We start from the raw sequence: 24250 nt of genomic DNA on the forward strand, positions 1-24250 counted from the left end.
GCACACGCTGGGGAATTAGGAGTCCGGAGCTCTGTCCCCAGCTCTGCTGGGTGACCCTGGGCTAATTGCTACACCTATCTGTGTCTCAGTTTCCCCATCTGAAATCTGGGGAGGTATGTGAAGGCGGGTTAATCAGCATGGCAGGGCATCCTCAGACAATAGGGTTCTAGCGAGGAAGGGGTGACTGTTGCCTCCAGGAAGGTTTCGGTCACAGGGCCTCACTCAATTCTTTGTCAAGATTCCTTCCACTTCAAGCCATACTCAGCCCACGTTTAGCACTTTCCACCAAAGCCCTTTACAAGGAAGCATCAGATGGGGACACTGAGGCACGGGAGGGGGGGCGACGTGTTACACAGCACTTAGCGCTCTTGCGCAGTCTCTCTAGGAGACTTTACTTTTCTTCTTTCTTATTTTGTTGTTCCTGTTCAAACTAAAAGCGCATGCTGACTTCCTGCATATCCTGATGACAGGGGCAGGGTCTAAACCAAGAAAGAACAAAAGTAAAGTCTCTGTGTGAAAGACAGAGAGCGAACACAGTGTGTGTGTGCGCATTTGTTCCGTACCACGCTGTATCCACTTGGCCTCAGAAAATGGCAGCCATCCTCTGCCAAGAGTCATTTCCTAGACACTTAACCGTGCAGTTCGCAGACAGCAAAACCACTACATAGCTACAGATCTCACGCCATGCCGGTGGTGCCACGTGGCACTGCATTGCCGACTGGGAATGTGAATTGAACTGGCACTGGCTATCTGCTTTCCAAGCCCTCCAGGCTGGAGGAGCCAATGTGCTTGTTGGAGGAGGTGTAACCCTCCACTGGCAGCGCTGATAACTCTCGCCATGTTATCATGACTCTCACAGCAGGCTGTGTTTTCATTAAAGCCCCAGCTCCTGGAAGCCTGTGATTCTCAACTTTCTAGCCCTTGTGGTTGGGAGAGAAAAGCTGGAAAGCGGGACCTGAGTGTGATCTAAAGGCTCAAAATCCAAATAAAAAGAGCCCCAAATGGATTCTTTTTCAAAATATCTCACAATTTTGAAGCCACTCTCCTGATCTGAAGGCTGATCTCGGGGGTCTTGACTGCCCAGGGTGGCAACATGACCTTTCTGAAGAGTTTTGGAGACCCTGAACGCTTTGGAGGGCTGGGGTTTTGGATCAGCCAGAGAAGAATCACGGGGAACTTTTCACCCCTAATAACAACACCTGAAAGGTTTGTCCACACAAGAGAGATTTACCTGGCGCAACCTGGAGCGAGCGAACATGTTTACAAAGGTTGGCATGGATGGCCACGCACATACAAACAGGAGTGGTCTAGGGCCCAGACACACCTTTTAGCCTGTCTGCAGAGGGCCTTCGCCAGTGCTCTCCAGCTCACAATCTTAAAGCCATTCACCACGCTGAGCAGGGATCACATCACGGGCCCTGTTTCACAGCAGGATTAAGTGAGTTGCCCGAGGACACAAAACGAGTCAGTGGCAGAGCCAGAAGCAGACCCTGGTTCGCAGAAGCCTACAGGGCAAACTTGGGCCCAGTATCATGCTGACTTTCTGAACCCATCCAGCCTGGAAGCTTAAAGACCGAGGCCAGTGCGTGGGAACGGGACCCTGCAAGGATCAAATAAGTTTTCATGCAATCGCATCTCCACTAGGCTGGGCTGTTCTGCCTTCCCCCAGGCCGGACTGCAGGGACACAGTCCAGTATCCCCGCCGGGGGCTACCAAACCAATAGACGTACGCATTGGCTATACACGGCTCAGAGGCAGAGACTGAACGAAAAACTGGGCCAGATCGGAGCCCTGGAGCCACCTCCACCTGGAGGAGTTTGGGTTCGGAGCCATCCTGGGCACCAGGCCAAACCTACCCCTGGACCTGACTGGTGAGGGAAGATCAGATTCAGAGCCCAGTTCCCCCCCTCTGCTCCCGAAGGCCCAGTCAGCCCAGATCCATCATCAGAGCTTGGGGAGCCCGAAGATCCCTCTCAGCATTGCTAGGGCCCCCCAGCAGACGTAACAGAACCCGCCAGCAGCCCATCGCTCCAGCCGCCCTGTAACAACGCCCTCGGGGACCAGAGGAAACTGACCGGGAGGAGCCACCAATTCACTCAGGGGTGTGCTGAGTGGGGCAGGCTCCATCCCTGAGCCATCCAGGGCATGGGGCAGCACTAGCCACCCTCACAGCCCCACCGATCTCACCTGCAGCTGGGGGGGTGGCAGCATTTCACAAACACTAGCCAGTCAGTGCTGCTATGCCTGGTGGGGAAACTGAGGCACAGAGCAGGGCCTTGACACCCCAGTAAATCTGTTCCTGCTGTCAGCGCCCTACTTTAACCTCTCACCACCCCGCTGTCCCGGAAAGGGGTGTTACTGCTTAGATCACCGGGCACTGCACAGACCCACAGCGAGGGGCAGGCCCTGCGCTGAACAACTTACGGCCTCACCAGGCAGTCAGCCAAAGTGAGAGAGGGGAAGTGACCTGTCCACAGTCACACAACATGTCGGTGGCAGAGTCAGGGACAGAGCTCAGCTCTCCGGAGTCGCGGCTCAGCGCGCTAGCCACTGAGCCAGACTGCCTCGGTAGAAAGACCAGCCACCTGAAAACACTCAGCAGGCTCCTAGTGGCAGCTGGACTTTGGCAGAGAACCAGGGGTCTCTCGGTCCATCCCCCCCGAGCTACTCTTTCTCTAGCAGAAGCCAGCAAAGGCCAGTAGCACCAGTAGAGGCCACAGGCCAGCTAGGGGATTCTAATGGACCCCACTGGGATTTCTACAAGGGGCCATTTGCCTGGATCAGCTGCACGGATTTCCCAGGCTGTGAGATTGAGGGGAAATTAACGTTACAGCAACATGGAAAAGACTCCGGGCCGTGTTGAAACATCCCAGGCCCCCCCATTCCACCTCACCCTGCCCGTGATCACTGGCTGGCTTGGGAGGCCGGGGGGATGGGCCGAGCAGTTGAATTCTGCCTGGCTGAGGGTTTGCGCACCGTCAGCGGGAACACTTTCACAGGGTTATGAGCCGGGACTTCCATTAGGGTGGAAAATTCCGTGGCGCTGCAAAGCGAGAGTTGACGTGGGACTCCCTTGAAAGGTGCAGTCCATCAAACCCCGCAGTGCTGCAGGCGGCAGCGGCCTGGCTGCCAGGGAAAGCAGAGGAGGAGGAGGAGAGGGTGGAGGAGCGTGAAAGGCACAGAGGGTACGCGAGGGGCCTGATCCTGTGAGCGGGGGCTGCAGATTAGAGCCTGCTCTCAGACACACAGCCAGCCGGATGCACTTGTTTATATGCAGCCCACATTTCACTCCTGAACAAGACGAACTTACCGCAGAAGCAGCCTCCCAGCACCCTTCTCCGTCAGCCAAGGGTCACCAGGCACCGCAGGGACGAGGCACAAACGGAGAGAAACACTGGGGGCTGCGACCCCAGGGGATACCCAGGGAGAACCAGGCAGAACTCGCCTATTACGGGGACACGGATGGTCCATCAAGGTTAACTTCAGGGACCCCTTCGGGCCACACAGGCCCAGTGTCAGGGTGGTCATGGGTCTGCATCCAAACGAAGTGAAACCCGATGTCTCGACATTTCCCCGGGGAGTCTCTGGCTTTCTCCCCACAGCCTGGGGCAGGATCTGTAGGATCCTCGGGCCCCAGGCCCTGCCAGCGCAGATCAGACCCGGCGCAGCTAACCCACAATCCTGGCTGTGATATGATCGCAACCAGAAGCTTCAGAGGGAGTGGGAAGAACGCCCCAGTAAGCAGATAGGGGATCCCCCGTGGGATACCTCCCTATTCCTAGCTGCTACAGGAGCCATTGCTAAAGCCATCCAACGAGGACACAGCCCCTGGGTCGAGCTCAGCCCCCGGGCACCCTGATGAAACAGAGCGTAGCATTTGACAGCTGCAGTAACCCCAGCACAAGGGGCATTCGCAGCGACCATGGCACTGAGATTTATCCTGAGCGCTAGAGCCATGAGCCCTTGGCCCGGGACCAAGCGGCTCTGGCTATACTCGAGTCAGGACTCCTGGGACGGACGTGCAGCCGGGACGTAGCCGGAGCGTGCTCACTACTCTCGCCTTCGCTTGTGCTCTAGCAAAGGGAGCGGGGCCCTGGTGTGCCGGCTGCTGGCCACACACGTCCTGAGCAGTCCGCCCCAAGGAGCTTCCAGACAAGGCAGGCACAGGGTGGGAGGGGAAAGACAGGCCCTGGGGGGGGGGGCGTGACCTGCCCAAGGGCCATGGCCAAGGCCGTGAGTCAAAATGGTCAGAAGTGGTCACCAGTTAGGGGAGTGGACAGGCCGCTGGCAGCTCAGGCATCCATCACTAGAGGCCACTTTTCAGAAGGCTGCCTTGCCCCGCCCAGGGTTTCAGCTGGGAGATGGGTCCCGTCTACACTACCTTTGAGCTGTGCGGGAACCAGCCCCAGTGATAGGCCCAGCCGATAAATCTGAGATCCCCACGCCGCTAGCCACTCTTTGGGCTGTTTATGCACCTGGGGGACGGGGGGGGGGGGCAGGGGGATCCCGGCTACACCAGGCACCTCTGGCTGGGAGGGGGAATCTGGCGGCTGCAGAAGAGCTCAGCTCAAGACAGAAGGCCACTGTAGAAAGCCTGGAGATAACAGGTCCATGACATGGGAAGTGTCGCACTGGGGCGTTATCAGCAGGTCCCATGCTGCACGGCCCTTATCACAACTCTCTCTAGGTCACTGATAAGATAGGGAAATGCACCTACGGAGCACCCCCCAACGGCAGCCCAGCCTGGCACGAGGCAGGGAGGTGGGAGGGTGGCGGGCCTGAGACAGCCCTGGCCATCGGCTGAGAGTGTGTGAGCGAGTGTGTGAGAGTGAGTGTGTGGGAATGAGGAGAGTGAGTGAGTGAGCGAGTGTGAGTGTGAGTGCATGTGTGGGAGTGTGTGTGAGAGTGAGCGAGTGTGTGAGAGTGAGTGAGCGAGTGTGAGCGAGTGAGTGTGAGTGTGTGAGAATGAGCAAGTGAGAGTGTGCGTGGGTGAGAGTGTGTGTTAGTGCGTGAGAGTGAGCGAGTGTGGGAGTGAGAGTGAGCGAGTGTGAGTGAGCGTGTGTGGGGTGGGGCAGGGCGTTAGATAATGGTAGATGAGAGAGGTGGGGTACAGGACCCCCCTTTCCCCAAACCGATTGGCTTTTGGCTGGGCAGCCAGCATGATCTAGTGAGCGGGGCCCCGAGCGGGGCTCTGTTCCCAGCTCTGCTGGGGTGACAATGGGCAAGTCCTGTCCTCTCTCACCTCCTCTCTGCCTGTGCATGTGGAGTGCCAGCTCTCTGGGGCAGGGATGGGCGTGCAGCCCCTAGCGCACGTCCCTGCTTTGGTGCCTACAGGAGGATTTGGGGGTGGAGTGGCCTGGTGTGTCCATGGGCCGGGAGTGGCTGGCTTGGGAGGTCGGGAATGGGCTACAGAGCCTCTTGCCCCCAGGTCACTGGTCAGCAGTGACAGGACGTGCTGCGCGCTGACCTCCACCAGCTGCACTAGCGACCGCAGTCCGGCTTCCGTGTCGTGCGCAGCCATCGCATCCAGCCGGCTCGGTGCAGAGACCTGAGCAAGACAGGCTGGTGCTGGGGGGCCCGTCCGGGGCAGAGCAGGGGGCAGGGGGGGCATTCGGCTCTGAACGGGCCCCATTTCCATCCCCAGGGCTCAGGGGCCAGCACCTTTCCCCAGCGCTGTCCAAAGGGTTTGCCATGTTTTTATTACCCTACAAACCTCAAGAGCATTCCCGGGCCGGGTCCTGCCTTCCACACTGCCCTGGGGGCGAAGGCAAGGGACCCGCTCTGCCCTGGGGAGGAATTCCCTCAGCACAAGGAGCAGTGACTCCAGGCAGAGAGCAGCGTGCCCAAGGCCTGGCCAAAGCGCTGCCGAGCTCCTGCCTTTCTCATCTCCGAAACAGGCACCTAGAAGCGCTGGGATGGGCGTAAATTAGCTCCAAGGCTGCTCTAACGTCCAGCAGGAGCAAGAGTAAAGGGGGTGAGGTTTAAAGCCCCGGTGTCCCCAGCCGTGGCCCTGGGCAGAGCCCGGGGGAGGACGTGGCCCAGCTCTGTACGGTTTTACTGCTGCAGTCAGAGGAGAAATTCAAACGCGTCCTTGCTTCCTCTGGCGTTACCTCAGGATGTGCTGCAGTCACTGCTAATGCATCTGGACTCATTTAAAGGGATGAGAAAATGTTTCCAGGTTTCCCACAAAGTCCCATTAAGATCCCAGTATGACTCTATTTTTAGAACCCTCATCAACAAGGCCTCTGAAAAAACACATCGGCATTCCGTTCCAGAAAGTCCTTAAAGGGCCCGCGGCCGCTTAGGCAACGTTTTCAAAAGTGCCTAAAAGGACTTAGGAGCCACTGACTTTCTGTGAGACTCGGGGCCCAATTTCCCAAGGGGTTTATGCACCAGGTGGAGTTTATAAAAGTGCCTAAGTGGTTTAGGTGCCTGAATCCCATTGAAAGTCAAGGTTAAGGGCCTAACCTGCTCAGGGGGGTTTATGAATCCAACTAGGCCTGATCAGCACCTAAATCCCTTTGGCAATCTGGCCTTTATGTGCCTATATCCCTTTTGAAAACGGGAGTCCAGCTCCTAAGTTACACAGGAGCTTTGGGAAATTTGAGCCTTAGTGAGTCCCAGAGCCTAAGGCGAAGCGGGTCCCGGGCAGGACTCCCACATGTTCCTGGGCCGCTGACTCAGCTGACCATGAAGAGCCGGATTCAGTACAGGAAGCCAGGCACAGAGCTTGTCGCTCCAGTGGGAGCAAGCCCCACATCAAGCGGTTGCCCATTGCCTCCCAGGAAGGAAATGTGGAACTCACCCGTGGGCAAAGGGCCCCGCGTGGGGTTTATAGACCCTTTAAATTCCACAAGGCCTAGGTCCTTCTTGAGCCCTGCGAGTCCTCTGCACCAGCTCCTCCAGAATTTAGCCCACCACAGAGCCTTTTGACAAGCAACAGCTCCACGGCCAAGGGTTCCCCAGCCAACACTGCAGCCAAGAAGAAGAGAAACTGACTCGCAACTCGCTAGAAACAAAAGTGAAACTGACACCACCTTCAGCTGGGGCGGGATGGAACTGAACCAGAGCCGCCCACCCTTCGCTGCAGTCGCCCATCGGCAGATGTGGCCGTTAAACGTGCGATTCCCTAGCGCCGCCACCCCAACTCCCTTGTCAGCCTCCCCACCGGGCACAGACTCCACAGCTGGCACCACCACCTCTCCCCCGGGCCGTGGCACAGCGAGTGCCCCCCTGGCTGGCTGGCATAATGCACATATTAGAAGACACACACCAGGGCCTGGCTAATTCTCCTCCGACTTAAATCGGGGATCCAGTGCTGCTCGGCTGGAGCAGGGCCCAGGGTCTGGCCCAGGAGGGCTGGTTCCAAGGCGGTGGGGTCAGAACTAGCCCTTCTCCCTCGACATCCGTCTCCAGATACAACACGTGTGAGCCTCCTTGGGCCTGCTCTGCAGACAGCTCGAGTGTCGTCTTAGCCGCTGCTCATTTCCAGCGCGGGCAGCTGTCGCTAGCAATGACCCACACCAGAGCCTAAGCGGGCGATCAGCTTCCTTGATTAGGCGCGGCAGTCGTTAGAGGCCAGGCCTGGCAAGTGGATTAAACCGCCTCGCAGCCGGGGCTTGTATTCCTTTTACAAGCATGCGCCACAAACTGGCTTCTAGTTCAAAGGGTTTCCAGCGGCACGGGGGCTTGGCAAAAAGAGGGGCAGGGCTAGAGGCGGACAGACGTAAAGCACTAGGACAACCCGGACTGTAGGCTGCGGGACAGGACGCCGTACGCAATCAACGGCTGCGTCGTTGTCCCCATGTGCTGTATCCTGCGCTGGCCGCAGGCACAGAGCTCCGCTCAGCCTGCTCCACAATGCGGGATGCGCTCCCCATCCCCGCAGCTAAAAAGAGTCTCCGCTAGGCGTTAGGCGCCCAGGGACTGTGCCCCGTAGCTACACAGTGCTGATTCTCTCCAGTAGGGGGCAGAACGGCACACCCTGCCCCAGCCAGTTCCTCATTCAGGAGTGAACTGGAGGGGTGAGACCCCTGAGCCAAGATGGAAGCTGGGGGTGGGAGGGGCCCCACAGGCTAAACCCAGTCATATATCTAAGCGCAAAGCAACACAAAGGCCTCAGCACTGAGGCCCAGGGTACAGAGCTCATCCTCCCAAAGTTGGCCAGCGGTGTAGCAGGGAGGGTACCCGGCGGGGTGCTAAGCCTGGCTCTGCCACTGTCCTGCCGTGCGACGCTCTGCACATCATGTCTCCTCTCCTCCTTTGCCTTTGCTGGGCAGAAGGGCAGGGACTGTCTCTCGCTTTTTGCACATCCGGCTCAGAGCCCAACAGGGCTCTGCACTCAGGGCTGCTGCAGTAAGACGCCGGAGGAAAAAGAGACGGCAAGGAGGAGAAAATGCACGCCCAGGCTGGGAAGTGGCTGATCCCTGAGAGCCAGGAAAGGCAGAGCGGGGAGCAGGGGGATTTCCCTTGCTTTTCCTACAAACTCTTCTCCGGGTGCAATTAAAGAGATTTGTTTAATCAACTCTCTGGAGAGGGGAGCGGGAAGGTGGGGAGGGCCTGGAGCCAGCAGCTGTGCTCAGACATGCCTGGTTCGGTGACTCCCGGCCCCTTTGATCATCACCCAGGGCAAGGCACAGCTCTCTCTAGCTTCCCGGATGCGACTGGAGGGTGGGGATTTGCCATCCCTGGGATTGTCAGAACGCCCCAGCCCGTGGTGCGCAGCTCCCTCTCCTGGGCTGCCCCAGGGCTCGATTCCGGCCCACCAGCTCCTCGCAGGCAGGGGCCAAGCAAAGCAATTCTGGCCTGAGAACCCCTTGGGCCTAGACCTGGGCAGCAGCAGAGACCCCCAAAGGCAGGCGGCTATGAGAATTCGGGGCGGGCAGCCTACAGCCCACCCCCTCCATTCATCACCAAGCCATCTCGCACACCAACACAGCCCGTCCTGCGCACAGCCAGTCGGCTCGTCCCCTCCCTTTCACTAATTTACACGCACACGCATTGCTACCGGCGTATGCCCAGGCATTCTCACGCTCCTCTGCCTCCCCCCTCGGACGAACACACACAGCTCCTCGTGTGCACACACGCACAGCCTCGCACACCCAACCACGCCATCTTGCACACATGTACACGCTCGTGCACGCCCCCCTCCCTCCCCGGCACACAAACACACCGACACATACACTCTCTCCAACACCCATCTCGCATGCACGGCCACTTCCATCAAAAAACCCTTTACTCTGCACTTTTCAGCAGCGCCGCTTCATTTGTATGCACCCCGTGGTGCGCTCTAGCCCAGGCGGACAGGTTACTAGAGGAGATTTTACAGCCGTGCTCAGAGAGTTCACATTACAGTTCTCTCCACTGTCTCACTTTCCTTAACCCTGGGGGGGAGGAGGGGGAATTGGAGGGAGTGGGGGGGATGGCATGAAGGTCCCAACTCCAGCCAAGCAATGCTGGTGATAAACCTCATCCGTCCCCTGATTTATCTGGAGTTTCAGCCCAGTGCTTTGCAGCAAACGCCATGATTGGAGGCTACCGAGGAAAAGCTGGCACGCCACCAAAGTCACCCTCCCTGGCCGCAGGGGCACGGCTGCTGCAAAGATGGGAGAGGTGTGGGGCAGCGGGGAGCGGCACCCCCCCCTCCAAATCAGCCACAGACTCCCTACCACAGTATCAGCTGGCTCTCAGTGGCCAGGCGGGCCTGGCTTGGCTCCGTGAAAGAACAGGATGGACGCAGGCAGGATCCCCGGCTAAGCTGGCCGGGAAATGGTTTTTGGAGCTGTGAAAAATTTAGACAAACTCACAAAAAGGTTTCCCAGACATTTTTCATCAATGGTTTGCGGGCGTCTGTCAAAAATGGATATTTCCCCCTCTTTTCAGCCACTAAAAGGGGGAAAAAATTGCCTCCAAACCAAACATTTTTCCATTTTTGGGTGCCAAATATTTTTGGGTTTCAGTTGTGGAATAAAAAAATGTTTTGCTTGTTTGACTTTTCTTTTACACCCTCCCCGCCTCGAATACGATCAAATTCAGACACCGACCGGATATTTTGGCCTTAGCGCTAATTGCAGATGGACACTGGCAGGAGACGGGGAAGCCATGGTTTAATGCACTTTTAGAGAAACAGCTGATCAATAAATCAATCCTCGGCGCAGTATTTTCCATGCCACAAATATGGGCTCAATCTGTGTTACACCGGAGAGCAGGGAGCGCCTCGAAATTCCTTCCTAGGGCTTTGGAACAACTAAGGAAGATGCTGTTTTCCTGACGGGCCAGCCCGTACTTCGTGCAGGAGTTGATTTGGTGCGAGGAGGGGGCAGAGCGAGGATGGATGAAGGCAGCTGCATGGCTCTCACTCATCCTCGCAGTGACACCCTCCTGGGCCAGCCGGAACCGGGCTCAGCACAACGGACGGGGTGGCCCGTCAGGAGACCAGCGGCTTCCTTCATTGTTCCAAAGCCCTAGGAAGGAATTTCAAGGCGCTCCCTGCTCCCCGGTGTAACATGCATCGGCCCGTCTCAGTATGCGGGGTGCACACAGATGCCAGCACCGCCCGGCTCGTGGGTTGGCAGCTGGCAGAATGCCAGCCCCTCTCTCCGTATTTCAGGGTGTCCAAAGCCATCAAACCAAAAAGCAGCACAGAGCCCCCTCCCCAAGCTCCCTGCCCCGGAGCCCAGGAAAGAAAACAAAGCCAACCGGACCCTCCCTGCATGACCCCTCCTGGCAGAGGCCTGGGGAGGGAGACTGGAGGTCGGCACAAGGGAGGGGAACTCCAGGGCTGAGGGTGGCTTCCTGCCCTCCACCTGCAAACGCGCAGCTCTAGGGAGCCTCCTGGGCGATGGGGGTTATCAGGGCACAGCAGGGGCCTGGATCCAGCCTGCTGCCCCACCAACCAGCCTTAAGGGCCTGTATAGATCAAAGCCAATGCCATGACTGGTGCCTGGGGAGGCTCGGGTGCCACCATCAGCCTGGTCCAGCGAGGCGCTGAGCACCTCCGGCTCCATCCAAGCCACAAGCTAGCGGCTGCGTCTCTGAGTGGATCCCAGCAGGCTGCTGAGACAGGGGAGAGATCTGATCTGGTGGTTCCTTCTGGCCTTAAACGCTGGGATTCCCCAACCTAGGAACCCGCCCAAGCCTGAGAAAATCTCAGGCTGAGAGAGAGGCGCAAAGGCGGAGAATTCGGAGCAACAGAGTGGGCTCAGAAAGTCGCGAATGATAACCCCCAGCACCTCGGTGTAACGAACACCCAGTACCTCCTGGGCGATTCTACAAGACACGCTGCAGGCCCCTTTTGCACCCAGGCCGGGAGCAGTAGGGCTGGGGGGCGGGCGGGCGATGGCTCTGCCGACAGACACACGCTTGTAGCCTGGGAGCTGGTGGCCTTGGCTGCGGGAGTCGTGCTGACGGCAGGAGACCCGAGAGTCCGGCTCAGCCCGTGTGCGAACAAAGTGAGAGCAGGATCAGTGGGGGAACTGTCCCCTGAGGGTTTCGCTGCTCACCCGAACCCGCGGCCGTGCAGCCGCGCGCGTGCAGCCGCGCGCGTGGGTCATTACTGACACTCCGGCATCGCCCAGGAAGAGGCACCGCGGGGAGCATTACTCTGGGCTTGGAAGTATTTCCTTTGCCCTTCCCGCCCCCAACTGACCCCTGCTGCTTTCGGTTCCCGTCCCCCTGTGTGACTGCAGCTGCCATCGCCGGGGGGTCGGAGTCTCGCTCTCCAGTGCCCGGAGGAGACGCTGCAAACCAGAGGCCGGAAAATCGAGTGTCCTCAGAGATTTGGGCCAAACAAGGGCAGCTTGGGCTGTTTGGGGTGTGCGGGGGGAGGGGAACCGATAGGCTGGGTGAGGGTGAAGGAGGAGGGGGGGCAGAGTCTGGAAAACCCAGCTCCTGACACGTCAGGGATGGCTGAAATGCCCCCCATGCCCCTCTGGAAGGGTGATGCAGCAAACACCAGAGCTGCTGCAGCCTCCAACCACTCGGATCTGGTGTGGGAAGGGGGAGAAGCCGGTGCCAGGCCGAGCCATCCCGACTGCTGGCTGCCATGCTGGGCGTCCACACCCCATCGCACAGACAGAATCCCGGCGCTTCTGGGTAAGGGGGAGGGAAATGAACAGGGACAAATTAATCCATTGGCCGTGAGTGAGACGGAAAGATTCCCAGCCCACGTGACGCGGGAGAGAGCTGAGAGCCCCAGAATAAACTGAAGTGATTTACTCTGGCGCTACACAGAGAATCAGCTACCCACGACTCCAAGGGAGCCGGCTGTATCCCTGGTGACAACACAAACCCAGAAAGGAAAGTCCCAGTGGTTTGTTTGCCAGGCCGGATCTGCCAGCTGAAAAATTACAGGCTTATAAAACGCATGGGGTGGGCGTGTGCGTTCAAAAAATGTTGGGATCAAAAATAGAGGGCCTGACTCTGATGATCTCCTTATAATTAGAGAGGGAACCTGAGCCACAAAGTTCAGCCCCAGGTCAAAACTCGCCCAAACTTTGGAGAGGGAGTTTTGTCTTGGCCTCTTGTTCCGACGGGGTGAAGTACCCCACTATGCAGCATTCCAGCATTCAGCGAGCTGCTGAGGTCCCAACCGAGACCTCAAACCAGGGCTTGAGCCCTGCATCGCCCTGGCACGGACTCTGCACGTGGCTGCATTTCACCCCCTGCGTCTATACGGACACCGCGCGGACAAATGCGATGCACCAATTAGATGCGATCGGCAGGGCAAATGTCACCAAAGTTTTTGTGTGTTTGAATAAAGTTTGACTAGGTCATCACGGTCTTGGGGTTAGGGCACTAGACTGAAGAGCCAGGAGAAGGGGGTGTTGTGAGGGGTTCAGTCACTGACCTGTTTTGTGAACTTAGGTAAGTTTCTGTGCCTCGGTTTCCCTTTGTGGGCCTTGTCTGTTTGGGTTGTGAGCGCTTAGGAGCAGGGACGTTCTCACTATGTGTGTGTAAAGGGCATAGTGGTTGGGGTCACTGTACTGCTAGGATACAATGAATAATAGCATACCCATCTTCAACTCCCTTTTACAGCACCAGGTTGGAAACGTTCAGGGGGTTATTTCTTGGGCACAAACTAATCCCCAACTGCCAGGGTTTGCAATGAAGTAAATCCGCTGGGCTGTTCTCGTGGCATCACCGCCCATCAGGACGGAGTTCAAGGCACCAGGAACAGGAGAGGACATGGACTCGAACTGTCTCACTGGAGAAGAATTAGACTGGGGTCTTTAAATAGCACATGGACCCACCCCCTTTTTTAAAGGGATCGCTAAAGAAAGCCTGGCAAGGCCTCCCCCACACTGCGCTTGCTTTTACCGGATAAGTATCAGGCATGTCAGCTCTGATTGGCCCTGGCGTTGCTGGAGGTAGGACGGCCGCTTGCCCGGTTCTACACCAGACGGGCTCTCCTTTGGGCTGATTTGTCCCCTCTCTGGGTGGTTCTGTCCGGTATTGCATGGGGGACGCCCTTTGGAAGAGTGCGCTGCTCCGGCTCCACCAGCGTGACCTCGCACGCACCGTGCATACTAGGCATGCTGCTGGGGGCGGGTCAGCCAGGCCGGGGTGGGAGGTGCCGAAATGTCCGGTATCGCGGGAACATGGAGGCCTTGTTAGGATGCGTCTTGTGCCCTCTCTACCCAGGGTGCTCAGTCTTTAGCAACGGCTTTCTCCCCCGCTGGAGTTCACTGGGTGTGAATCAAACCAAACCAAAGCCAAAACCAAACCAAACCGTCTCACTGCAGAGCATCCGGCGCGCTCGGCGCCTGGGTCTGAGCCTTGCCTGGCTGTGAGCAGCCCTGCTGCAAAGCCCTGCCCAAGCGGCTGTGCCCTCGCTGGCACTGTGCTTCCCCCGCGTGTTGCCAGGACGTATCCTGTGGGCACATCCCAGGGGCTCTCTGCTGCAGTGAGCTGAGCCGCTCGGGGATTGTGGGATAACCCGTCTGTCCTACTGGGCACAGCAGGGACCTGTGGGCAGGCGCTGGAGGACTAGCAACACGGAGTGGTTTGGCCTCAGTCACATTGCAAAGCGGGTTCCCAGCCTGAGTCAGGGCAGGGCCTGAACCTGACCCACCCTCCAGCTGGGCGGCCCAGCACAGGGCTCAAACACCACCCCCTTGGGTGAGAGGGTTTTGTTTGTGGCCAGGAGAGGGGTAGGTTCAGGTTCAGAGCCTGGGTTAACTCGGCATTAAACCGCCTGCTCTACACATGGCGCGTTTCCCAGTAGAGCAACGTCGGTACTGGTACATCTCCCAAGCCCTGGTGTGGGTGCGAGTATAAAGATGTCTTAGCCCTTCCTGGCCAGGTCTAGCTCTATTGGTCTGAGCACTTTTATACCAAGGTAACTGTATCCACACTGGGGGAGTGGGGGGGGGGGGACGGACGGACGGATTGAACGTACACCTGTATAGTTACAGTCATGCACCTACAGATCTCTCCCTCGCTCAACAACCCGACTTCCATTTATGCACAGACTATTCCACACTAGACGGGACCTGAGTTGCTCATGGAAAAAAACCAAGGAGAACATAAAACAACTTCCAGGCCCTCTTTAGCCATCACAAGGCCAATTTCTCTGTTCCTCGCGTCACCTCTACACTTCCAAACGTTTCGAATCAGCAATAAGGCTGGCTCCAGCACCCAGCTATAACCTCCCAACATTCCTAATCCAGATCCTGATTTTACTGCTTGGGACCAACGCTAACTGAACTGCCAGAGCCTCTGGGAAGAGTAAAAGTGAGCAACACCAGGAAGCGAGTTCACTGAGGCCATTTGAACTACAGCTCCCAGAATGCTCCTGTAACCAGCATGCCCTAAAATAAAGCCACAGACCATGTTTATCAGTTCCCAGCGCCCTTAAAGAGACACTGTCAGGAAATTCAGGCCCGACACTGAGATTATTAAAATCTCCGATTAATAGAAATACTCTCTTGATTTCCCCCCCCCCATGTCATTAGGAGCAGGTTTTTTTTATTTTAATGTAATCTCCCCCACCTGCTCTTTGCAGCATAGCAACCCAAACATTGCAGTATGGTGCCAGCACATGAGAATCTGAGGAGTCTGTTTTCATTGCCAGGCTGAGCAAAATGCTGCAAATAAACCAACCGCAGAAAGGAGGAAAAGAAAATTAGATGCCTAACATTAATTATTGAAGGGTATTTTGGTAACCCAGATGAGGGTTAATAATTTAATGTATGGAGCCCAAGTCGGCTCCTAGTCGTACTGTGTGAGTCCATCGAAACTGACGCAGTTTGTAAATCAGAATCACATCTGGCCATTGGTTTTAAACAAACAGTGTCCAAAAGGGGTAACTAAACAATCTGTGCTATATCCCAGAGGACGCCGGTCTGCCCCGACTCCCCGGAAGTCAATAGAATTTCCCTGGGGGAGCTTACAGAGGAAGCTAGCTCGGATGCACAGACACACAAATACATCCATACACTGAAACACACAAAGCAAGACCCTGCCATCTCCATGTTACTGATCTGACCCGTCCCTGCACCCCACGGCTCCCCAGCTCCGGCTCTGAGCTCCCTGCTCGTATCCGGGTTCATAAATTGCACTAAAAAGGGGATCTATTTTTACCGACCCAGCTTTTAAAATTAGACCAGGAAGAAGGAGCCAATCCTCTGCTAAGCCATTGCAGAGCATGAGGGCAAGGCTGGGAGACGTGGCCGAGCCCCCGGCCGCCTGTGTCCTGCACGGTGGAGGGTGGGCACAGACAGTGGGAGAACGAGAGAGAGAGAATCGCGAAGGTTACATTTAAAGAAGGGGCCCATTGTTTTTCCCAAACAATGCGCAGCAGATGGGAGAATCGAAAGTATGTTGCAACCTTCCCCCCCACACACACACACAACCCACGAGTTCCTAGCTAGTTACCCCTCATGTTTCAGCACATGATCTGAGATCACTGCTGGAATTCACTGCCCGAGCGGCTGTCTCGTCTCCTCTGACCTCCCCTTGCCAAGAGGTACCAGGGCTCCCCTTTTTGAACACCTGAGGCCCAGTCCCGCAGGACCCTGGAGCCAAGCCAGACAGCACTCTCAGACCTGGGCTCGGAGCCACCAGCCCTGCCAAGTCATTTTCCAGCACAATTCAACCGAGGTTCATTTGAAGTGAGGTTTTCAAGGCACTCCCTCTTAGGAAGGACTATTTTCTTCACGGATACCCACACCCGGGGGACCTGGTTCTCCTCCGCCTGACGCCAGGTGTCACTGGGTTGAAGGCATGAATGGGCCCAGCGGGAGGAAACCAGCAGAGCCCCAGCGTGAGTGGAGCTGGGCATCCGACCCCCTTCACAGAAGCCCCCACGTGGGCTGTGGAATGAGGACAAAACAGCACAAGCGCCAAGCACATCTCCCGTCCCTCCCCCACCCAGATAAAGACCTAGTCAAAGGGGGGGGGGGGGAGGAATTCAATGGTCGGGGCTCAGCAGGTGGGGGCTTATCAAGTGAGACTACAAGATCATGTGGTTCCCCAGGCCAAGGTCGGTATCAGAGAGCTGTAGCAATGACACATGGGAAGGCCCGATGTCACCTTTCCACACGTCCATACACACCTTGTCCAAAGCCGCACTGCTCCCCACACAGGTGCTGCGTTTCCTTTTGACCACATACTTTCTCCCACATCTCCTACCCCTTGGGTGACGCTGGGTAACGACCCCCTTCTCTGGGAGTTTTAAATACCCATACAGGGCTCCCCTGGTCAGCGTTTGCACACGGTTAGTTCCCTGGATCTTCCCCAGAAGCAGAGGTGGGTCCACCCGGAACCCGGGATCCAGGCACCTCCAGACTTGCACCTGAATGAAGATTCTGGCCCTGAACTTCACTCTACTCCACTGCTCGTCTCGGAAACCCTGCAAGCGTCTCCTCAGCTCTGCCACACCAAATGTGGGACCAAGACCTGACGAGCATCCAGGAGATGTGACCAAACCTTAGGGTGACCAGATAGCAAGTGTGAAAAATTGGGACAGGGGGTGGGGGGTAATAGGTGTCTATATAAGAAAAAGCCCCCAAAATCGGGCCTGTCCCTATAAAATCAGGACATCTGGTCACCCTACCAAACCCATCCGCAGAAGAGGAAAGCTCAACTGATATGGGATTCCCTGATGCAGGGTAAGCCCAGAGGAAAAGCCTGTCCCAGGCCAAGAACTGGAATAACAACGAGGGAGCGACCGCCAGAGGCCCAATTCTCCTGCCCTGTGTGTGGTCATTTACTCCGGTGTGGCCCCAGGCACTAGTCACTGGCTGCACAAGGGCCAGAGGTGGGAGCCGAAGCTGCCGTGGGCTCGATGCAGGAATCCCTGGGTGGATTCTCTGGCCTATGCTGTGAAGGAGTCAGACTAGATGATCACAGTGATTCCTCTGGCTTTAATCTATAGGAAGTTTCCCCAGGAGCATTTTTCTTTAGGAACTCAAGTTAAGAGTTCATAGACTCATAGAACTGGAAGAGACCTCGAGAGGTCATCTAGTCCAGTCCCCTGCACTCAAGGCAGGACTAAGTATTATCTAGAGTTACCCCTGGCTGGGACAGTCCTACCTTGTCTGCAAACCAGGGGGTGGATGGACTCAACCAGAAATAATAAATAATCATTAATCAGCAGCTAACCCGCTTTCTTGCTTCTGCAGGCCGAGCTTATTGCACACACGAGGGGCTCCTTGCATTAATAATAATAATTAATTGCACTCATAATAAATTGTCAATCTAAGGCACCTTCCAGCTGAAGATCTCAAAGCACTTTGCAGTTATTAATTTAGCCTCAGAGCTCCCCTGTGGAGGTAGGTGACTATCACTGTCCCCATTTTACAGATGGATAAACCAAGGCACAGAGGGGGGAGAAGTGTTTTGCCCGAGGTCACACCCCGGGAGCCAGAGGCAGAGCTGAGAGCGCGGGGCACTAACCGCTAGCTCATGCTGCTGTCCGAGGGGATAGGAGTGAATCTGGGTCCGGTGGAGGGAAGCCCCGTGTCAGGGAGAGGCAGCTGGAGCGTGTGCAGTCGCGTCATCGTGCTCCTGGATCGGAATCAAGGCCAGCATTGCAGAGCCCTGGCCAGCGCTGCACTAGGTGGAGGTGCCTTGCCAGGGCTATTTTCGTGCTGCTAGGTTCTGAGACTTTAAACAGCAACGCCAGCCTTGGACGAGCTCTGGCAGGGAAGGGATGATCCCAGAGCTGATGCTCACCCCCACCCCCCGGACTCTCCTGGCCCACGAGTGAGGGCAGAGGGAGCTGTCTGCGGGGAGCCCTGCAAAGCCAAACCTAGGGCAGGTTCACATCGCCGGGAGGACGGGGGGCAGGCGGGGGTTTGGCCCATTCTGGCAGCTCCCCAAGCCAAACGAGGCTCCCTGCCGGGCATGCGTGGGAGCGTCTGCTCCTGGCTGGTCTCAGTCCCGTGCCACGGTGGGAGAGACCCATTCGATGGGCACAATTGTTATCCTGGCTGCACTGGGCTAGTGGTGACTGACAGGTGGCAGGCCAACTACCAGCCCCCCAAGACATCTGGTCCCCAGCAGGTGCTAACCTAGGAGGGGCTGTCTAGGGAGCAAGGCGTGTGCATGGGGATAGGCAGGACGGAGAGAAGGAAAGAGCTGGGTTCAAGATCTTTAAGGTTACAAAGTCAGAACTGAGGAAACACCACAGTTAATGTCACTCATGCAGCCTCTCGCATGTGTGTTTAACTACGTGATCACAAACCGTCTTGGCTCAATAGCCATCTTCGAATCTAGGCCCTTCCATTTCCAGCCACAGGCCTGTCCCACTGCAGCTCTAGAGAGGGACAGGACACACGCTTTGCCAGCAGGCTACACAGTTAGTGGCTGTGGTGGGGTGTCAGGCTTCTTGGGTTCCCTTCCTGGAGCAGTGAGCAGAGCATGGTCTAGTGGTTAGAGCAATGATTGCAGCCAGCAAAGTCAAGCACACAGATTTGGCACCTTCCCTCCCAAAGGCAGCATGGCTGAGTCGATGAGATGTAGCTTTGGCATCTGAGACCCTTGGGTTCTATTTCCAGACATGGCCTTGTGCAAACTCAGTTGCCTGATTTGCAAAATGTGGGGGGAACGACCATCGCCAGGCTCCTGGGGCAGGAACCTGAGGCCTGTCTCAGACACGCGGGTTGGGAACTGCCCAGAAATACTAATGCCAGTAAAAGAGGTGAGACCAAAACCCAGGGGCTTCTCTCCCCCTTTCACCAAGAGACACAGGCAGGTGTAACACGGCTGCCATGTGCACGACACGTGGCAAGTCTGGCACAGGGGGCTAAGACGGGGAGGTTAGCCTGGTCCTGGGCACTGCCTCCTGGGTGATCAGCTAAGCCTTAGGGATCCTCCTGTCCCCGTGGCTTGTCTGTCTCCCCTTGGGTGCAGATCTGTGGGCCCCTACCCACACTCAGTGGAGGGGGCAGCATGTGACCCTGATGTGGGGGTTGCAGGAAGGGGAAGCAAGAATCAGGTTAAAGCCATAGGAAAGTCCAGCCCCAGAGGGACTGACTGGCAGACTGAAGGAGAGGTGAGCGGGGTGTCTTGCTATTCTCCTGCCCCACTGACATCACCTTCCTTCTGGGGGCAGTTGGGGAGCTGAGGGGCTGGGACCCCAGAGCAGACCGAGCCTTTGGTCCTTGCCCTTTCTCCTCCCCTCTTTTCAGTGGAGCTCCCAGCCCTAGAATAGACCCTCACAGTCGCTAAGGAGCAGAGGGAGGAGAGATTCATTTAGCTCAGGGGTAGGCAACCTATGGCACTCGAGCTGATTTTCAGTGGCACTCACACTGCCCGGGTCCTGGCCAGCGGTCCGGGGGGCTCTGCATTTTAATTTCATTTGAAATGAAGCGTCTTAAACATTTTAAAAACCTTATTTACTTTACATACGACAATAGTTTAGTTCTATATTATAGACTTAGAGACCTTCTAAAAACGTTCAAATGTCTGACTGGCACGCGAAACCTTAAATCAGAGTGACTAAACGAAGACTCGGCCCAGCACTTCTGAAAGGTTGCGGACCCCTGATTTAGCTGGAGCAAGTGGGCCCCGCAGCAGGGAAGGGGTTACTCAGATGCAAAGGGAAGGCTGGCTGCTCAATAATTAAATAAATATCAAGAATCAATATGGACAGAGCAAGCGATCCAGCCTCCCCCTCCAACGTGGCCCTGCCTCGGACGAGTTTTGGTGGAATATGCAAAGAAACTTTCAAGTGAATATTTTATTCACAAAAAGCAACCACACAAAGCACACACTCACGGAGCCCACAACAGTAACACACAACACAACCAGGGAATATTCTCTCCTGTCAAATAACACACACAACACCAACTGTGAACAGAGCCTAAAAGAACACCCACATACCATATTGCAGCCTATGTTTTATAAACTAACACACACAACACAGGGCCAGTATGCTGTGATCTAAAGTAACACCCGCGGTCAATATGTTATAACCCAATGTAACACAAACCTACACAATAGTCCCAGTGATCCCCTAAAACAACACACAGAGAGGGAATATTTGATGACCTAGAGTAACACAATGCACAACACAGGTAGTGATCCTTGCCACCCCCTTTAAAATAACATGCACATAAAATACACAACACCCAGAGACTATTTTATCACCTACAGTAACACAACCACCCACAATGAATAGGTTATCATTTAAAGCAACACGCCCATAATCAATATTTTAATAACACAAACACAATATACACCAAGAAAATATGATCCCTCCAAAGATCACACACAACACACGCCGTGAATATTTGTGACCTACACAATACACACTAGCCACGGTGCACAGATTATCCCCTAAAATAACACACAGAGACCCACACAGAGTTGCTCCTAGAGAGTCCACACACACACACACACACGAGCCCATGTGATTCCAACTTCGTACAAAGTTAGATCATTTCGAAGAAAAACGGCCCCCATCACGCCCGAAAGGCGCTTCCCCGCAAGCCCAGACCTGGGGGGGGGGGACACATGTGCCGTTCGGTGCAGAGGAAAGTTTCACGTGTATTGGGGGGGGGGGGCGGAAAGCAATTAGTTATAGACCGATTATTTCCCCTCTAAATGCCCATGAAGGCAGGAGTGCCCCGAGGCGAGCCGGCTGCGAACTGCCAGTCGCTCTTTTTAATTACACCCCAAATGCCCCCCCATTCCCCCCTCTCTCCCCAAACGCCCCCCCAACCCCTGCAGTCTCCCTGCGCCCATCCACCTCCCGCCGCATGACCAAAAACAAGCACCCGACCACACTCGCAACCCTGCGAACAACACAGCCCCAGTGAAAGTGAGGGGGGGGGGGGGAATCACTAGACAGAAAAAAACAACCACCACCCTACTAAAAACAACCGGCAAGAGCCGAGCGTCATCCCCGCTGCAGACAGCCCGGATCTTCACACACACCAGAAATCCCGCCCTTTTCTTTAACTGTACAACTATTTTGCACTAATGGTGGCAGAGAAATTACTCCACCGAAAAAGCCCCGAGCTCACCAGAGGAAGCAAATCTCTCTCTGCCCGCATCCCAGTTACTAACACAAGCCAGCCAGCAGAGAAGCAGGGGCTCGAAGGGAAGCAGCCCGAGGGGATTGGGGGCGGCAGGGAAGGAGAAATGGGGGGGCTGTTACCTGAGTTAAGCACAGAGGAGACGAATACATCCCGAGTTGATCTGGGAAACTGACTAATTGCAGAAGAGAGACCCAAGGCGCAAAAGTTACTGAGTCATTTCGAAGGCTGTAGCAGTTTTCCCCCGTCTCCTTCTCCGGAATCGCTCTCTTCTCTGGAGATGGATCGCAGGCAGGGCAGGGGGGGTGTTGGGCGGGACCCCAAAATCAAGAGAGAGCGAAAGATCCAACTTTAAGAGGGAAAAAAATCAACCCGAAAGCTAAGACAAAAAAGACTCATCCTGGGGGAGGGGGGGATAGATCTCCGACCCCCCTATAAGATCCCCCCCAAATACAAAGTGGAGGGGGACAGAGGGGGAGCGATCGGGGAAGTTATAGGGAAATTCGCTCCATTGGAGACACGGGCACGAGAGAGAGAGAGGAAAGAAAGAATGAGAAAATGAAAAAAAAAGGAGCGAGGAATGAAGTGACGTTATGAAAAAGCCCATCCCAAAATATTACATCCCATTTAAAGATGCAGGATCCCCCTTTTGGCTGATAGCTGCGCCGCTGCAGGGCAAAGCGGCGCTGGGAGTAGGTTTTGCAGGGAGTTGCGGGGGGGGCAGAGTGGGGAGATGTGGGGGAATGCCTAGGTTCCGGGGCGGGGGGGGGCACAAGGTGGCTGGGAGATGCCAGGGCTTGCGGAGCGGCTGGACAGAGCCGATCGGATCAAAACTGCAGATTCATATTCGTCTGCTGGGGAAGCGCCAAAGGAGACGCTGAGGATTCAAGCCCCAGTGGATGGAGGTTCTGGGGAACAAACTGTGCCAGGGATGGTGTGTGTGTGTGTGTCACACACACACTGTCAACTTGATGTCCAGTCGCTAGACAGACACATGCGTCTTCCCCCGACGGGAACTGCCCCAGGCCAACACCCCCCCCCCAGGAAGCCCCCCAGGGTTGCTGCTCTGGATTGGGGGGGGATTGGTGCCCCTGGGAAAAGAGCTGGAGGAAGGGCATCGCCCGATATTATGTCGGGGGGAATCGTCTGTTAACATCTGGACTCAGGGCACGTAGACAAAACAACAACAACCACCCAGCAGCGCCTAACAGCCCCTCCAGGTCACTCTCCTTCCTACCAGCCGCCGCCGGCTTAGAGGGAAACAGACCAGGCCAGAAGCGACCCCGGACACAGCCCGAGCCCACCAGCACAGGCGCCGATTGCAGAGCAAAATCCGGATCTACAGACTCGGTCCCCAGCGCAACAGGCCGAAGCGGCCCTTGGAAATGTTAGTAACAAATCAATAGCCAACCGTGACTCTAATCGCGCTGTTACCAGCCCCCCTGCCCCCCTCGGGGACCCGACTTTCTGCATGGCCCCCCTCGGCTCACACCCTGCGAGCCGGCCATTCACACCTCAAACCCCGCTCACTCCACACGCTTGGGTTTATTTACTTCGTTTTCTCTTTTTGCTGCAGTCAGGCGAGTTAACTTCTCCCGGGGTCGCTCCGTTTTCGAAGTGGGCGAGGGGGGATGCTAACATGAAGCGACAGGTGAACATTAGATGACACATCTGTCAGGTTCGTAGATTCCTTAAGTCCAGCCGCGGCTAAGAGTTTGCAAAGCGGGGCGGGGGGGGGGGGGAAGCGGGGGGGGGCAGTTGCTCAGTTCAAAATTAGTAACATCACTTCGCCTCCTTCCTCAACACAAACAGCACAAAAAGAACAGAAAAGAACCCCCCCCCCCAGTCAAGCAGCAAACTCCAAACCACGAATTCTCCCTGCATACAGTGGAAAAAACAAGCACCAAAAATTTCTGGAGGCTTTAATAAAACTAATTAGAGGGGGGAACACGTATAGAAAAAACAAAGGGAATCCCTGCTTTATAATTCTGAAAGTGAGACCTCAGCCCTTCTCTGCCATGGCAAAATGTCAGACTCTCGAGGTTTGCGATTTTTGATCGACTCCCTCAACTTCTTTTTTAAATTGCGTTGATCTTAGCAGGGACCTTAAACAAAAAGAATATGGGAAAAGTCCTCTCTGGTGAGGAAATGTTGCAGGATTTGGAGGCGAATATTAAAATGAAGGGTTTTGCCTAAATCCGGAGTTTGGAGTCGAATTGTATCCTGTGTCTATTCGGTGTGTGGTTTATGAAATATCTTTACAGCCACAGCTGTCTTTCTATATAAGACCAAATGTAGTAGCATCTACTTATAATTATAGGACAAAATATATCCGCGTAGCTTTCCACCTTATTTTCCTACTAGTTTAGACACCTAATTAATCATAGCATCTCCATGACCAATTATAAACCCTTGGTTTTCCCCTGACACTTTTGCTTTTCCAAACTCCACAGTGCTTTTCTCGGCAAAAAAAAAAAATTCCAGAGGTCACCCCCGACCCCCCGCAAAGTATTTTCTGCAGAAGAAAGTTCTCTGCGCGTTTGATTTTCTGCGTGTTGCAACGTATTGCAGGCGGGAAGGGTTCGTTAGAGATTCCCAAATTCACTCTAGGCTGCAAAGTTTGTAAGCGGGAGAGTCCCGAAGTTGCTAAGCACTGGGGCGGGTGGGGGTTCCCTCACTTCTCCCCTCGGCAGTGCAGGTTGGAAGGGATTCAAGGCCTAGAGCTGATAGGATCGATCGGAGAGGAGGCCTAGGGTAAGATGTTA

General features: G+C 55.7%; 1 protein-coding gene across 10 annotated transcripts in view; it reads right to left on the minus strand.

Moving 5' to 3' along the window:
- Nucleotides 1–24250, minus strand: part of NFIC (nuclear factor I C) — a 145839-nt gene that overhangs the window by 119557 nt on the left and 2032 nt on the right. Inside the window, exon 1 of one of the 10 annotated variants that reach the window (XM_065578151.1) lies at nt 23039–23204. The exons of 5 other annotated variants lie outside the window; for them this stretch is intronic. Coding sequence is in view for 3 of the 5 variants with exons in the window: in XM_065578144.1 (XP_065434216.1) it covers nt 21608–21637 (30 nt within the window). In the remaining 2 variants the exon portion in view is untranslated. Of the gene's footprint in view, nt 1–21607; nt 22153–23038; nt 23205–24250 lie in introns of those variants that run through there. 4 more of the 10 variants (XM_065578144.1, XM_065578152.1, XM_065578143.1 and 1 more) reach the window with 4 other exon arrangements.

Source organism: Chrysemys picta, chromosome 25 (assembly GCF_011386835.1).
Source record: "Chrysemys picta bellii isolate R12L10 chromosome 25, ASM1138683v2, whole genome shotgun sequence".
Lineage (NCBI taxonomy): Eukaryota > Metazoa > Chordata > Testudines > Emydidae > Chrysemys > Chrysemys picta.